Genomic DNA, 17238 nt, shown 5'->3' on the forward strand with positions numbered 1-17238 from the left:
CTTCTGTTCTGGGAGCTTTTGGGGGCTGGAGAGCTGGCCTGAGGTGGAACTGGTTTCTCCACATCCACTCTCTTGTAAACCTTAAGCTGACTCCAGTGTACCTTGTCTTACCCTCACTTTTATTGTGTGTGTCTGGGTAAACTCAGGGGTGCTCAGGGTTTATTTCTGGCTCTGTGCTCAAGAATTATTCCTAAGATTATTTGGGAGACTCTATGCAGTGCCCAGGATCAACCAAGGTCAGCTGTGTACAAGGCAAGTACCCGCCCTGCTGTACTTTCAATCCAGCCTCCATCCTACCCTCTTTCTGCAGCTCTTCCTGTTCTTCTCCTGGGCACTTGGCTTGGGTGTTGGGCTGGGGTGGGGGAACCATCATGGCCTTGCAGGGCACATACTTGACAGGAACCTTCTAAGGTTGCTCTATGCTGCATGCCTATGCCCACTGGTGATAGCTGAGCGGGTGGGTGGGTTGTGCTTTTGAAGTGGAGGGCAAAGGGTACAGTGAGTCACGGAGCTGTGGAGCTCCATGTTGCTCACCGCTTACTGTTTCTTTGTGTGCTAAACCTGAGTTCATTTTAATGCTATTGTCCTAGGTTGTCTATTGGTTTTGAATTGCTCAGAAAAATGGGCTGGAAGGAAGGACAAGGAATTGGTCCTCGTGTGAAAAGGAGACCACGTCGGCAAAAACCTGGTATGTATGGACCCCTGAGCCTACCAGGAGCGATTTCTGAGTACAGAACTAGGAGTAACCCCTGAGCACCATAGGGTGTGCCCCCCAAACCAAAAAACCCAAAACCTGGTATGTGAGGGTCTCCAGTGACTTCAGTGGCTGCACATGGCAAGAAGCAGAATGTTGGGGTCAATGGTTTGCTGTATTTAAAGGATCTTTGATGTTCAGTGCTTCAGAGCTGTCCCCAAGAACTGTTCCTCTTCCGTTCACCCTAACAGCAGATGATGGTTTTCTACCTTCCCCAAACAATCTCAGTTGAACCGACCATTCTGCCACCTCTTTGGCTTGGTTTCTTCCTTCAGACATCCCTTCTTCATTCTGCTAAACACACAGCTATGGGTGCAAGGCTGGTGGGCACCAATCTGGAGTGACCTATCTTCCCTTGAAAGCTGTAGCCCCCTTTCTAAGTGTAACCAGGTGCCTCTGAAGAGTGTCAGTGACTTAAGAACATGTGTCTATAGTTGCTCATGACCGATGCTTTTGAAATCTGTTACAGATTCTGGAGTGAAGATCTATGGTTGTGCCTTACCCCCTGGAGGCTCTGAGGGATCCGAGGTACTGTGTGATTGACTATTGGGGACAGGCTAACTGTCACCTTAGGAAAGTTGGATTTTAGGGTCAGAAACAATTTTAAGAGTCAGGGTCCACTAGGGTGAGAAGCCCACCACCAAGGCAGTGGCAGCCCCCACCATCGCCAGCCCCTTCAGCTCCTGTTTTTTCTTTTTTTTTTTGGTTTTTGGTTTTTGGTTTTTGGGCCACACCTGGCTTTGCTCAGGGGTTACTCCTGGATGTCTGCTCAGAAATAGCTCCTGGCGGGGCCGGGCGGTGGCGCAAGAGGTAAGGTGCCTGCCTTGCCTGCGCTAGCCTTGGATGGACCGCGGTTCGATCCCCCGGTGTCCCATATGGTCCCCCAAGCCAGGAGCAACTTCTGAGCGCATAGCCAGGAGTAACCCCTGAGCGTCACAGGGTGTGGCCCAAAAACCAAAAAAAAAAAAAAAAAAAAAAAAAGAAATAGCTCCTGGCAAGCACGGGGGTCCATATGGGACACCGGGATTCGAACCAACCACCTTTGGTCCTGGATCGGCTGCTTGCAAGGCAAACGCCGCTGTGCTATCTCTCCGGGCCCAGCTCCTGTTCTTTCTTCTTCTGGTTTTTGCTTAGGGATCACTGCTAGAAGTGGTGGAGAAACCATGCTATGCTGGAGATCAAATCCTGGCCTCCCACATATAAAATATAGCACTAAGCCCTTTGAGCTCTCTTCCCCAGCCCTGTTCCTGTTTGTAAAGTAAGCTGCTCGTTAACTTCTCCTCTTCAAGAGCTTGATTTAGTTATTTGAAATAACTTAAATGAACATTTGCTCATTGTTCCATGTGGAATTAATCACTGCCATTGAAAGTGGTATTTTATCACGCACTTCCTCTGTGCCAGGCACTGACTCACCTTCCTTCACCTTTTCCATCATTGGAGACAGGATGAAGATGACGACTACCTGCCAGAAAATGTGACCTTTGCTCCCAAAGATGTCATGCCTGTGGATTTCACACCTAAGGATAACGTACACGGGCTGGCCTACAGGGGCCTGGACCCCCGCCAGGCACTGTTTGGAACTTCGGGAGAACATTTTAATCTTTTTGGTGGGGGACCCGAGGAGCCCGGCAATCTTCTTGAAGATATTAGAGTGAATAAAGGAAGAAAACTGGGCATTTCAGGCCAGGTAAAAATGTTTATTCAATAAACCAGAACTACTGACGGTGGAGAGTGGAGATTACTCGATGGATCAGAGCTGCCTTTGAAGCGGGAACTCATTTTTACTATGTTCCTTAACAGCAGAAGATGTGGCTGTGGCCATTGTTTCCTCTGCTGTTTGCATGTCACACACCTTCCTGGTTGGAGTCTGGGCTCTGCAGTAGGGGCTGTTCTACAGCCTTTAGGGCCAAGCAGCAGCCTCTTTCCCCTCTGAATCCTGTGGCAGTGGGAGTGCAGTGGGGCTTCACCCTCAGGTGAAGGAAGGTGTGCCTTCCCCGCAGCCATGTCTTTTCTGGCCTTGGGGAGTTGGTGAGTTGTCACTATCAGCTTCTTCAATTGATTCTGTGACAGGGTCCTCCCAAAATATAGTTTGAAGATGCTGTTATTTGTTTTCTTTCCTTCCTACATTTTTTGTTTGTTTGTTTTGTTTTTGGGTTACACTCGGCAGTGCTCAGGGGTTACTCCTGGTTCTGTGCTCATATATCACTCCTGGCAGGCTTGGGACCTTATGGGATGCTGGGACCAAACCCTGGTTGGCTGTGTGCAGGGCAAATGTCCTGCCCACTGTGCTATCGCTCTGGCTCCCTACTTTTTTTTTTTTGTGGTGGTGGTGGTGGTTTAGTGTTGTACCTGGAGATGTTCCAGGGGCCAAGCCTAGTGCTTCATGCAGAGCTTGTGCTTCAGCCTGCTGAGCCATTACCCAGGCCTCAGATCTCCCCCACTTCCTTTTTCTTTCCTTCCCTTTCCTTCCCTTTATTGAGAAATGGGCTTCCACAGCAGTGCTGTGAGGAGCTGGGTTTATTTCTTTTGGGACTTTGTAGGTCCAGTGGGGACACAAGTGACTGTGCTCAGGGCCATCAGGGCTCCACCAGCAGGGCTGGGTGCTAGGTAGACAGCTTGGGACTTTTATATTACCAGGCATATGTTCCAGTTCTTTGGGCTATTTCTCTGACCTCTCTACAATCTTTTTCTTTTTCTTTGTTTTTCTTTTATTGGCCATACCTGGCAGTCTTCAGGAATTACTCCTGGTTCTGCACACAGAAATCACTTCGGACCATATGTGGTATTGAGGATTGAATCCAGGTCAACTGTGTACAAGGCAAACACCCTACCTGCTGTATTATCACTCTGATCCTCTTTTCTTCTAAATAACTACTTTTTTTTTCTTTCTTTTTTTTTTTTTTTTTGTCTTTTGGGCCACACCCGGCGGTGCTCAGGGGTTACTTCTGGCTGTCTGCTCAGAAATAGCTCCTGGCAGGCACGGGGGACCATATGGGACACCGGGATTCGAACCAACCACCTTTGGTCCTGGATTGGCTGCTTGCAAGGCAAACAGCTGTGCTATCTCTCCGGGCCCACTACTTTCTTTTAATTAAATTGATTAATTAATTAATTAATTATTGGTTTTTGGGCCACACGTGGTGATGCTCAGGGGTTACTCTTGGCGATGTGCTCAGAAATCACTCCTGGCTCAGGGGACCATATGGGATGCCTCGAATTAAACCCAGGTTCATCCTAGGTCAGCTGCGTGCAAGGCAAATGCCCTACTGCTATGCTATCACTCTAGCCCAAAATAATAACTACTTCCTTTTGGGGGAGGTAGTACTCATGTGCCCTGCTAGCCTGTCAGAGCAATACTTTATAATTAAGCCAGACAGCCAATGTAGGACCAGAGGTGCAATATGGCTTAGTCCTAATGGTACTGGGAACCCTCTCCCAGCCCTCCATAGGATATGCCTAGCAGTGTTCAGTGGTCTGTGTGGTACCAGGGATTATACTTGAGTCTTTTCATATGTAGGGCATGGACTTGACCCCGCTCCCTTCTCTTCCTCATCTATATTTCCCATAAAAGTTAGAAGTTTTCTGGGGCTGAGCACAGTACACAATGGTACAGCGGTAGGGCATTTGCCTTGCATGCGGTCAACCCAGGACAGATGCGAGTTTGATCCTAGGAGTAACCCCTGAGCGCTGCCAGGTGAGGCCCCAAAACAAAACAAAACAAAAAGAAGTTAGGAGTTCTGGGGACCAGAGCGATAATACAGTGAGTAGGACGTTTGCCTTTCACATGACCTGAAACATCCCTGGCATCCCATATGGTCCACCGAACATTGCCAAGAATAATTCCTGAGCAGAGAGCCAGGAGTAACTCCTGAGCACTGCTGAGTGTGGTTCACCCCCCCCCTCTGCCCCCCCAAAAGTTCTTAGTAGTCAGCAGAATTCTGGTAGTCTTCAGATGTTGGTCAGCAGCCCTGACTCTGGCCACAGTGCTCAGCAGTGAAATGAGTCTCTCCCTAACTTCCCTCTCTCTGCTGCTTGGAATACTTGCCATCTGCCTCCCTGGAGCGCCACCCTAGGCTGCGGGTGGCCACCATCCAATTCTTTTTGTTGGGGGGGGGGGTTGGGTCACACTTGGCAGGGGGTTACTCCTGGCTCTATGCTCAGAAATAACTCCTGGCAGGTTCAGGGGACCATATGGGATGTCGGGATTCGAACCACCAACCTTCTTCATGAAAGGCAAATGCCCTACCTCCATGCTATCTCTCCAACCCCCATCCAATTCTTATCACAGCCTTCATTCCTGATCATTGTTCAGCCAAGGACTTGACCGTGTTTGTTTTTTGGGGCTTCTGTTCTCTTCTCTCCTGAGGGTCTTGAAATGCTCATGTGGTCTCCCTTTCTTCATTGCTGACCTCCCCCAAAGCCTGCAGCTGTGCAGCTACAGGTCCAACTTATTCTTGCAGGCATTCGGGGTAGGTGCCCTGGAAGAAGAAGATGATGATATTTATGCCACAGAGACGCTGTCCAAGTATGACACAGTTCTGCGGGACGAGGAGCCTGGAGATGGGCTCTATGGCTGGACAGCCCCCAAGCAGTACAAGGGTCATAAAGGTACCATATTTGCGGCGTATAAGACGACTGGGCGTATAAGATGACCCCCTAGTTTTGCAGTTAAAACAGGTTTAGGCCTATATTTGCTGTATCAGACAGAACGTTCCTGTGCTCCAACTATATATACCACAGTGAATCAATCACAACAAGCAAAGGTTCAAAGGTTATACTGTAATAGACGTCCTCTCTGATTCTGGCCAATCTGAGCAGGCTTTTTACAGTGTAGATTTGGGTCCAGGACATTGTCTAATTTGCATGCATAAAAAGCCTGCTTGGATTGGCTGAGTTAGAGAGGCCGTCTGAGCAGCCTTGCAGTGATTGGTGCAGGATTGAGTTGGAAAATTCGTTTGTGTCAATATTCAGACAATTTTCGTTTAGCGGCATATTGAAACATTTTTCGGGATATACTTGGCGTATAAGACGACCCCCGATTTTCGGTTGACTTTTTTTTTGTTTCAAAAGTCGTCTTATACGCTGGAAAATACGGTAAGTCCTGCTCTTAGCCCCTCTAAGACCAAGCTTTGGGTTTCTCAGCGCGAGCTTGGCTCAGTGGAATTGGGGTTTGTTTAGATATATGGTATAAGAAACAAGAACAGGGAGAAGGAAGGGTGCAGGGGCCAGAGAGTTTTCACAGTGGGTATAATGTTTGCTTTTTATGGGATCCATGTTTGACACCTGATCTCCTGATCAGGAATGATTCCTGAGCACAGAGCTAGGACCAATCATCTGCTGTAATGGTACTCTAATAAAAGAAGGAAGGAATGGGGCTGGAGAGATAGCATGGAGGTAAGGCATTTGCCTTGCATGCAGAAGGACAGTGGTTTGAATCTCGGCATCCCATATGATCCCCTGAGCCTGACAGGAGCGATTTCTGAGTGTAGAGCCAGGAGTAACTCCTGAGCAACGCTGCCCGGTGTGACCCGGTGTGACCCAAAAAACAAAAAACAAAAGAAGGAAGGAATATGCCATAAAGTGCCTGTTTGGGGGCTGTAGAGTTAGGGTTAGAATTAGAATTAGAGTCAGTTACCTTCTACATGGGCAATCCTATTCTAAGCGCCAGCACCATTTATGGTCACCTGAGCACTTCCAGGCAATTTCCCTGAGTCCAGAACCAGGATTTAGTCTGGATTGCAGCTGTGGCCACAAAACAAAACAAAAAACAAGTCTGTTTCTATTTGGATATTATATCTAGTTTCCGGGAGAGAAACAGAGGTGCAAAACAGTTTTGTTTACTTCATGGTCATGAGCACAGAAGTAGGGACAGATGACCTGGGTTCTGGCCCTGTCCTCCCTGTTTCTTAGCTGGGGCAAAGGGCAAAGACAGCATCTTTATCTAGATGGACAACCCTACAGGTTGTGATAGTGATAGGAATTTCACATGCAGGTTTTAAATGTCTCTGATACCCAGTGCTCTGAGAAACTGGGACTTTAATAGCAGATGTAGGAAGGTGATTTTTAGAAATTAATTTTGTATTTTTGTCAGAGCCAGGGTTTGGACCCAGGGATTCATACATGTGAAGCATATGCTCTGCCACTGAGCAGTGTTCCTGGCCTGCTGGATTTGAAAAGTCCCACAAAGTTCCAGAAATGTGACATTTAATCCCGTATCACTGCACAGAAATTTAGAAACTTCTGGAAGATGACAGAAAGCTCAACCCGAGTTGAAGGTCAAAGGACAACTTCAGGGAGGTTCACTCCAGGGCTGTGCTGCCTCAGAAGCACCCCAAACCTGCTCAGGGTGCCTCTTGAGGCTCCAAGATAGAAGGGCTCATGATGGGCAAAGAGAAGGGACATTTGGCTGGCCCCATAGGTACTGCTGGTGCCAGTGCTTCAGGAGTCAAGAGCTGTGTGGATCAGGGGGTCAGAATGCCCTCTGGACCATAAAAGAGTTTTGGTTATCTATGGCTGAATCAGTGACTTTTGTCTTTGGTTAGAATTTCATTGAAGAAAAGGACAAAAAGCACCTTTAATTTGGACTAACATTCAATTGTAGTGCTTAGGTGCTTGTCTGGAATAATTGCTAAGGAATTGGGGAGCAGTATCCTCAGAATCTTCACCTGGTTTTATATTAGGGTTATCTTACATCTTACCATTGTGCTTTAATTATGTTTTTTTATTTTGGGGTCACCCAGTGGACCTAAAGACTTACTCCTGGCTCTGTGCACAGGAATCACTTTGACTGTGCTCAAAGGACAATATGGTTGCTGGGGATCAAATCAGGGCCATCTGCATGCAAGACAGGCCTCTTACTCTCTGTATTATCTCTCTGGCCCTGATTATTTTGGGTATGGGGGAGGGATAGTCTATCAGTGCTCTGGGGATTGAAGTACAGAGCTTGGGCTCCAGTCCTTTGAACCATGTCCCCAACCCCTGTGCTTTTAATCTATAATTGTTCCCTTGATGTTTTGTCTTGAGCTCTCTCACTAGAGGAGTATATTCTTCAGTGTTCCTTCAGTACTTTTCTTTTTTCTTTTTTCTTTTTTTTTTTTTTGGCCACACCCATTGACGCTCAGGGGTTACTCCTTGCTATGCACTCAGAAGTCACTCCTGGCTTGGGGGACCATATGGGATGCCAGGGATCGAAACACGGTCCGTCCTAGACTAGCTCTAGCAAGGCAGACACCTTACCTCTAGCGCCACCGCACCGACCCCCCTTCAGTAGTTTTCTAAAACTGTCAGGAGGTGCCTATGCATCTGAGCAGCAAAGTGGGCAGGTGCCAAGATTCTAGGTTAGCAGTAGTGTAGCTCTGTTGCCTTTCTTTGAAGGATAAAGTGCTGACATCTTTTTTTTTTGGGGGGGGGGCACACCCAGTGGTGCTCAGGGGTTACTCCTGGCTATCTGCTCAGAAATAGCCTCTGGCAGGCATGGGGACCATATGGGACGCCGGGATATGAACCAACCACCTTAGGTCCTGGATTAGCTGCTTGCAAGGCAAACACAGCTGTGCTATCTCTCCCCCCCTTTTTTGGGGGGGGTGACATCTTTTAGTCTCATTTTCTCTGCACTTAATTCATCAATGGTATCCCTTTACAGACGCTGAGAAAGACCTTCGTTACGTTGGCAAAATTCTGGATGGATTTTCCTTGGCCTCTAAACCCTTATCTTCTAAGAAAGTAAGACATTTTTGAAAATTGGCTCGGGACTTAAAATACTTGCTGCTGTGTAATACATATAGGTTATTATAGTAATAATCAAAGAGATAACTAATTCATCCTTTTTTGGGGGCAGCACACTCTGGAATTACAACTAACAGGACTCGGAGGACAATATAGAATGCCAGGAATTGAACCTGGGTCATCTACATGCAAGGCCAGAACCCTACCTATTGCACTATTATACTGGCCTGAGTAATTCACCTTCTCAAAGAGTAAACAGCCTAGGAACTAACTAGTGGTTATTCAGGAAAATATTAGAAATGTGTTAGAGGGGCTGGGCGGTGGCGCTGGAGGTAAGGTGCCTGCCTTGCCTGCGCTAGCCTAGGACAGACCGCGGTTCGATCCCCCGGCGTCCCATATGGTCCCCCAAGAAGCCAGGAGCAACTTCTGAGCGCATAGCCAGGAGTAACCCCTGAGCGTCACAGGGTGTGGCCCAAAAACCAAAAAAAAAAAAAAAGAAATGTGTTAGAAATGTCATTTGACAGTCACATCAAATTCATTAAATTCAAAATTTCTTTTTTTTTTTTTTTTTTTTTTTTTTTTTTTTTTTTTTTTTTTTTGGTTTTTGGGGCACACCCAGTAACGCTCAGGGGTTACTCCTGGCTATGTGCTCAGAAGTTGCTCCTGGCTTGGGGGACCATATGGAACACCGGGGGATCGAACCGCGGTCCGTCCAGGTTAGCGCAGGCAAGGCAGGCACCTTAAGCGCCACCGCCCGGCCCCAAAATTTCTAATTGCTGATCTTTTACATTTAAACCTCAAGTGAATGGCTATTTCCATCAAAAGAGAAATCCTATTTGTTGCTGGTGGAAAGGTGGATGGGATCTATAACATTGCAGCAGAAGGAAACGTAGAAGACTACAAGCCATGCTAACCGGTCCCTGGTTACTCCTGTGTGCTCTCAGTGCACTGCCAGGTGTGCTAGCCAGGTGGCTGAGCACAGATGGAGGAAAGCTGAGCACTGTGACCAGGCCCCATGCAGTGCTTTGTGGCCCTTCCTGTGATCCTGTGTCTTAGAGGCTTATTAGGGCTGAACCAGGCTTGCCCCCACATTTTGGTGCAGGTGCCCCTGGCCTTGTTGGCCTTCCTTTCTTAGATTGTTCCATAAATTAATCAGCTTTTTTTTTTTGTACTCAGCACACATGTACTGGGGACCTTGCTCTGCTTTGGCCTTTATTCTCCAGAACAGAGGGACCTGGGCAGTCTGAGATAGCGTATGTGGTGTGAGCATGGCTAGATTTGTTTGCTCATGATAATATGTTCTAACAGTGAATAGTCTACTGAGAGTAATGTTGAGCATGTCAGAAGTTGCTGTTGTTACCAAAAATGTCCAGTGCACCAAAGGAGAATGTAGTAGTCCGCATGTGTGGATGGGAGCATAGAATGAATGGTTGAAAATTGCTTGCTGAATGGAACTTTTTTTGGGAGGGGTGAGGGTGTCACTCCCGGTGGTGCTCATGGGTTAGTCCTGGTTCTGCACTCAGAAATTGCTCCTGGCAACGATTTCTGAGCATAGAGTCAGGAGTAACCCCTGAGCGCTGCTGGGTGTGACCCAAAATACAAAAAAAAAAAATTTTTTTTTGTAAATATTAACACTGTTAAAAAATTAACTGTTGTTACCTAAATTGTAATAACAATTAAAATAATTATTTTTTTAAGATAAGGCCTGACACTGCAACATAATGTTTTGTGGTTCTGGGCCCTCTCCAGCCAGATAGGGTACTGGCAGGATCCTAGGACAGGCCGAGCTCCCTACGAAAAAGACAAAGGACTTAGCACACACACATTGTGGGGTTCTTAGAGAACTCAAACAGCTGATTGAGTTCAAACTCAAACCCATCAAGCTGATTGATTGTGTTGAGTTATATTTTCTTGGTTTTTCAGACATACCCACCACCTGACTTGCCAAAAGACTATCGGCCGGTACATTATTTCAGACCTGTGGTAGCTGCAACTCCAGAGAACTCCCGCTTATGCCAGGTGTTATCGGAGTCAGCTGGAAAGGTGGCACAGGGCCAGGGGATGCCAAGTAGGCACCAGCTGAATGCCTCCAAGCGGGGGGCAATGCTGGGAGAGACGTCCATTCAAGGTATGTGCCAGAGTAAAGAGGAAGCCTCACATTTGTGATCATCCGTGCATCAAAATACAAGAGAGACATTTTCAGTGACCATTTTTGGGTTTGTTTTTGGGCCACATCTGGTGGAGCTCAGGACTGACTCCTGGTTCTGCACTCAGAAATCATTCCTGGGGGGCTGAGGGGACTCGGGGCTGCCAGGGATGGAACCAAGGTTGGCCCTGTGCAAAGCAAGATCTGCACCCATCTTAAGCAAAATTTTGTATTTCCAGATTGTGGAACAAAATGGTTATTTTCTTGGCTTTTGTTTTGAGGGTACTGTATAGACACACACACATATATACATACATACACACACACACACACACACACACGCATGCACACACACACACACAGCACACGTAGTGGTGGGAGTAGAACAACCTAGGATGAGACTTGGGTAGGGGCCTCCATGTGTGACTTCTTTGGAAAAGGAGACTCAGTTGAGTTGGTTTCCTAGAGATCTTGGCTTTTTCCAGTGTTTCATGAGCTGGACACTGTCACCTCTAGCCAATAGAAAGGAGCTTTGAGGGCCGGGCGGTGGCGCTAAAGGTAAGGTGCCTGCCTTGCCTGCGCTAACCTTGGACGGACCGCGGTTCGATCCCCCGGTGTCCCATATGGTCCCCCAAGCCAGGAGCAACTTCTGAGCACATAGCCAGGAGTAACCCCTGAGCGTTACCGGGTGTGGCCCAAAAACCAAAAAAAAAAAAAAAAAAAAAAAAGAAAGGAGCTTTGAGTTGTTCCATGAAATGAAAGAAAGGCCCTAGTGGGCAGAGCAGGATGCACAAGGGCAGGACAAGGACGAACAGGGCATTTGAGGGTGGGTCACCTTTCTTTTTGTTTGTTTGTTTGTTTGTTTATGGGTCACACCCTACTATGCTTAGGACTTACTCCAGGCTCTGTACTCTGGAACTTCTCCTGAAAGTGCTTGCGGACCCTAGAGGATGTTGGGGATAGAACCTGGGTCAGCCCCGTGCAAGGAAAATGCCCTCGCTACTGTACTACTGTTTTAGACCTGCAGGACCACCTTTCTCTGAGGGATACCAGGAGAATTCTACAGCTGGTCCAGCTCTGATACCTTTCCTTCACAGATGCTGAATCTGTAATTGAGTTGGAGGCTAAGTCCCAGTCAATGACTTGGAGCTTAGCAGAAATAGTTCAGGTGGGGCCTTCTAGTTTAACATAGTAGAGAAGTAGAATACCTGATTCTCCCTTCTTTCCTCCAACATACTATTGGCCCAGTCTTCCCCTTTTCCACAATGGAGCCCTGGGCATTCACTGTTTGTTGAGGCTCTGGAGTCCTGAATCTCAGTTCCTTGTACTCCCACCAGCAAGTCCTCTCAGCTGAGCCCCCACATGCCCCATTGATTCTGCTGCTTCTTTCCTGTCTGCTTGTCCTGGACTGTCATACCAGCTTCCCCCCTGGTCTACTCCTCTTCCCTCTGATGCCCTTTCACCTGACAGAAAGTAGATTAGCCCAGACCCTTTGCTCCCCTCAAAACCCTCTGAAAGCTAAATGCTGTCAAGGATCCAGGGACTCACCTACCTAGTTCTCAAGTCCTTCTTCTTTCTCCACCATCCTCCATCCCAGTCATTCAGCTGCATGGGCTGTCTGCCCGCCACCTGTCCACCATAATGCCACTGCAGGGCCTTTATGTTTGCCATCTCCTCGGCCTCTGCTCAGCCTTCATGAGCTGGATTGGCTGAGCTGTGTCGTCTCCCTTGAAAGGACTTTGCTGCAAATTCTATACCATGTCCCCCATACCCCATCAGTCCTCTCTGCTGACCTGCCCTTCGTGACCTTTCTCTCCTTTGTCTCTGTATTTCCTCCATGGTGGCACTCTGATTTTGTGCACCCATCACCAGTGCAAGGAGACCTCTTTGTGCCCACCTCTAGCCCCATGCCCATAGGAGGCACACCCTGAGCATTGGTGTCTGCAGCCAGAGGACTATGGACCAGGCCATGGACCACAATACTCAGACCTGAGCTTGTGTGTGGGCACTGGTCACCACAGAATGGGGGGTCCTGAGGATCACTCACTGGCACGAAGACTTGTCCCAGGGTTAGTCTCCATTTTTACCAGCTATGCAGAAAGGGGTCTCCTTGTTTGATCCTCTCTAGTTCACAGGATAATATGAACCCAGATGAGACACCAGCTGGTGATATGCTTAGTCTCTGACATGACATTGAAAACAGCACAGAAAAATGTCAGTGTAACTTCCTTGTGTTTCTTTTTTATTTGGGGGGGGTGTGCACACATGGTGTTGCTCAGGGGTTACTCCTGGCTCTGTGCTCAGGAATCATATCTGGTGGAAAGATCATATGTGATGCCAGGGTTCGAACCCAGGTCACCCGAGTAAGACAAACATCCTCCCTGCTGTGCTATCACTCCGGCCCGGTGCTTCTTTTTTATTTTTCCTATTATTCTTTTTAATTCAGGCTCATCTACCTCAGTGTTAGAATTTTTGACCCAGAAAGATAAGGAGAGAATCCAGGAAATGAAGCAAGCATCTGACCTGAAGACAGCTCAGGTCAAGGCCCAGAGGTTGGCCCAGCACGCAGCCCACAGCCGGCTGCAGTCCCCACCTGCAGACCCTGCACTCAGCTCCTGGCGCACGGCATGGAACAGTGGCTGCACAAGCACCAAGACAGCCAGCAGTTTCAAACCTTTTGCGAAGGACCCAGAAAAGCAGAAGCGATATGAGGAGTTTCTGGCGAATGTGAAACGCGGTCAGAAAGGTGGGTGGCTCTGCTGGCCCAAGGCCCACATTCCAGGTAACGGATCTGCCCGACCAGGCAGAGATCTCCAGCCTTGGAGCTGAGCCTTTGAAAGCAAGAATATCAGCCATGGTCCAGGCTCAGAAGGCAGAGAATGTGCTTTAGCTGTGGCCATGGCCAACCTCTAAAGAGATGTGCATTCACTCCTCAAGGACTTGACTTGGTCCTAAGACCCTAATTGTTTCTTTCTAAATTGTCACTTCAAGTTTGACTGGAGAATGCTGGATCCTTTTGTGGGTGAACAATTATCTCAGGTAGGGGAGAGGTAGATAGGTTAGAGTACTTGTTTTGTTTTGCATGTAGGAGGCTCAGGTTTTATCCTTGGCACCACTGGAACTGGCCCCTGAGCACTGCTTGGTCTGGTATTAAAAAAAAAAAACAGATGTAAGAAGATAATAGGACAAGACTGAGGAGAGGGCCTTCCCCCCCCCCCCACCCATTTCTCATATTTTGCATTACCAGGGATCAAAACCTGAGGCCTCACACACTACTGCTGGCTACATCCCCAGCCCAGAGGGAGTTGATTTTCAAAAGCAGCTCATTGGTATTTTATGCCCAAATTTCCTATTACAAATTCATACCTAATGTCTATTTTTTTTTTATTTTGTTCTATTTTGTTTTGATTTTGGGCCAAACCCAGTGGTGCCCAGGGCTTATTCCTGGCTCTTGGCTCAGACGTCACTTCTAGTGGAGCTCAGACCATATGGGATGGCAAGGTTTGAACCTAAGTTGGCTGTGTGCAGGGCAAACATTCTGCCTGCTATACTGCCACTTCTCTATTTTATTATGTTAAAAGAATGGAGTGTTTTCTGCCAAAATTAGGAATATAATTGTGATGAACTATTCAGAATGGGCAAAATTTTGTTGCATCGAGACCCTTTTTGTTTTGTTTTGAGCAGCACTTGGAGGAGCTGGGGGCTACTTCCAACTTGGGGGTCGCCTCTGGGGTTCTCAAATGCAAAGCATGAACACTCATTTTTTGAGCTATCTCTCTGACTGACCCAGATTCAATTCTTGGCATCTCATAGGGTCCCCTGAGCACTGCCAGGAGTGTAGAGCCTGGAGTAACCCCTGAACATTGTCATGTATGGACAATTAAAATTGTTCAAAATTGTCCAGAAATTAACAAAAAAAATTTTTTTTTCATTCACTCAAATCCATATTCTCTCTGTTCTGCGCAGTAAGCAGAACTGAGTGTGAGCAAATTTGAGCAAGAAAGTATAGATCACCTACCTGCTCTGCTCTCAGAAACCAGGCTGAGGATTTGTGTGATTTTGGCGCAGTCATAGGCCACATCGGTGCCAGACTATGTCTTCCTCAGAAGGCCAATTTTCCTAAGAGTGAAGCTACTTCCTCTTTTCTGTCTGCAGATGCTCTGGAACGTTGTCTGGACCCCAGCATGACAGAGTGGGAACGAGGCCGCGAACAGGACGAATTTGCACGCGCTGCACTCCTGTATGAATCCTCCTCTTCGACCCTGTCCTCCAGGTTCACACACGCCAAGGAAGAGGATGACACGGACAAAGTTGAAGTCCCTCGTGACCAAGAGGTCAGCCACCAGCACAATCCTACCTGGTGGGTCTTTGACTCCACAGCACTGTGCAGCTGAGCCTTCACATTTCCTCAGAATAGAGGCTCTTAAAATATACTTGGCTGTTGTAGGAAAAGAACCATGTCTTTCACTATCAGTGTTTGGGATCAAAAAGTACCATCACATCCTGGGATCCTGGGATCTTGGAAACTTTAGGCGGGAGAGCAGCCAAGTGGGTGTAGGCATCTGGTGGCAGTGACTGTCTCTTCACAGAATGACGTGGGTGACAAGCAGTCGGCTGTGAAGATGAAGATGTTTGGGAAGCTCACCCGGGACACATTTGAGTGGCACCCTGACAAGCTGCTGTGCAGGCGCTTCAACGTCCCTGACCCATACCCAGAGTAAGTGGGGACCTTCCTTCACCTGGGCTCAGTGTCACATCAGCATCCAGGATTTCCTAACCCAAGTTCTTCTTTCCATGTGAACTTGTAAATGCTTCCTTTTCCAAATCTTACAAATTGGCCTTTTAATTTATTACCAGAAAAGAAAACTAAAAAGCAAGCAAACATTCAGATCATGGGTTTTAAGTATAAAACTCAGATGTATCAAGTCTTAAAATTATTATTATTTAAAAAAAAATATTTTATTATTTGGTTTTGGGGCCATTCCCAGCAGCTTTCAGGGGTTACTCCTAGCTTTATGCTGAGAAATCACTTCTGGCAGGTATGGGGGACCATATGGGATGCTAGAAATTGAATCCGGGTCTGTCTAGGGTCAACCGTTGCAAGGTAAACGCCCTACCTACTGTGGTATCACTCTGGCCCCGACAAAGAAATTTTAAAAAATTATTACATTTGTTGGGCCAGAGCAATGGTGCAGCGGTAGGGCATTTGCCTTGCACGCAGCTGACCCATGATGGACCACAGTTCGATCTCCTGGTGTCCCATATGTCCCCCAAGCCAGGAGCAATTTTTGAGTGCATAGCCAGGAGTAACCCCTGGCCCAAAAGCCAAAAAAACAAACCGAACCAAATGATTACATTTGTTATTATAATCCTTTGTCACTTTGTTTAAAAATATACTTCAGGGCCCGGAGAGATAGCACAGCGGTGTTTGCCTTGCAAGCAGCCTATCCAGGACCTAAGGTGGTTGGTTCGAATCCCGGTGTCCCATATGGTCCCCCGTGCCTGCCAGGAGCTATTTCTGAGCAGACAGCCAGGAGTAACCCCTGAGCACTGCCGGGTGTGACCCAAAAACCAAAAAAAAAAAAAAAATACTTCAATTGCATATATTTGGGCCTTTAAAATTTTAATATCTTTTCTTGTTTCTATAAATTTTTGTTGTTGTTATTTATTTTGGCCATTCCTGGTGACACTTGGGTTTTTGCAATCAGAAATTGCTCCTGGCATGTTTGGGGGACCATATGGGGTGTTGGGGATTGAACATGGGTCTGTCCTACGTTGGCCATATGCAAGGCAAATGCCCTACCACTGCACTATCACTCCAGCCCCATTTATTTTATTTATTTATTTATTTGTTTTTTGGGTTACATCCGGCAGCACTCAGGGGCTACTCCTGGCTCTATGCTCAGAAATCGCCCCTGGCAGGCACAAGGGACCATATGGGATGCCAGGATTCGAACCACCATTCTTCTGCATGAAGACAAGCGCCTTACCTCCATGCTATCTCTCTGGCCCCCTGATTATTATTTTTTTATTTGTTTGTTTTTGTATGATATTTTGATATACTGTTGGTCTGGGGACCATTTAAATCAAGTAGAAGGAAAATAATGTTTTCTTCTACTCTGGAGAAGACTTTATTCTCTCTTCAACACATCTCTCTATCTCTTTTCATATTTCTCAAAATTTCAATAAGGACTATTTTGTTTCCCCCCCAAAACGGAAAGAAAAATGATAGGATGGAAAGACTTATAGGAGTGTGTGTGTGTGTGTGTGTGTGTGTGTGTGTGTGTGTGTGTGTGTGTGTGTTTGGATCACAACCAATTGTGTTCAGGGATTACTCCTGGCTCTACAACAGGAATCATTCCTGGCAGTGCTCAAGGAACCATATGGGCCAGTGGGGATTGAATCTGGGTTAGCCATATGCAAGGTAAACACCCTACCCACTGTACTATTGCTCTAACCCCTAGGAATGAATTTTATCTCATGTTTTTTTAATATATGAGATTCTAATGTGTATCCTTGCAGTTATATACTCCGTGGTTATACAATATAACATAGTCATACATATATTAATATTAAATATAGTGTTACACACAGTAATATTATCCTTATCTGT

General features: G+C 47.0%; 2 protein-coding genes across 2 annotated transcripts in view; both read left to right on the forward strand.

Annotated features, from left to right (window-relative positions):
- LRP3 (LDL receptor related protein 3) overlaps positions 1–17238 on the forward strand; it is a 269703-nt gene that overhangs the window by 135855 nt on the left and 116610 nt on the right. The window lies entirely within an intron of this gene.
- The window catches only part of GPATCH1 (G-patch domain containing 1), a 53037-nt gene that overhangs the window by 18341 nt on the left and 17458 nt on the right, over positions 1–17238 (forward strand). Inside the window, exons 5-13 of the mRNA XM_049786573.1 lie at positions 591–688; positions 1224–1282; positions 2199–2441; positions 5215–5362; positions 8397–8476; positions 10403–10607; positions 13072–13371; positions 14781–14959; positions 15215–15342. Coding sequence (XP_049642530.1) covers positions 591–688; positions 1224–1282; positions 2199–2441; positions 5215–5362; positions 8397–8476; positions 10403–10607; positions 13072–13371; positions 14781–14959; positions 15215–15342 — 1440 coding nt within the window. The remainder of the gene's footprint in view (positions 1–590; positions 689–1223; positions 1283–2198; positions 2442–5214; positions 5363–8396; positions 8477–10402; positions 10608–13071; positions 13372–14780; positions 14960–15214; positions 15343–17238) is intronic.

The sequence above is a fragment of the Suncus etruscus genome, chromosome 14 (assembly GCF_024139225.1).
Source record: "Suncus etruscus isolate mSunEtr1 chromosome 14, mSunEtr1.pri.cur, whole genome shotgun sequence".
Classification (NCBI taxonomy): domain Eukaryota; kingdom Metazoa; phylum Chordata; class Mammalia; order Eulipotyphla; family Soricidae; genus Suncus; species Suncus etruscus.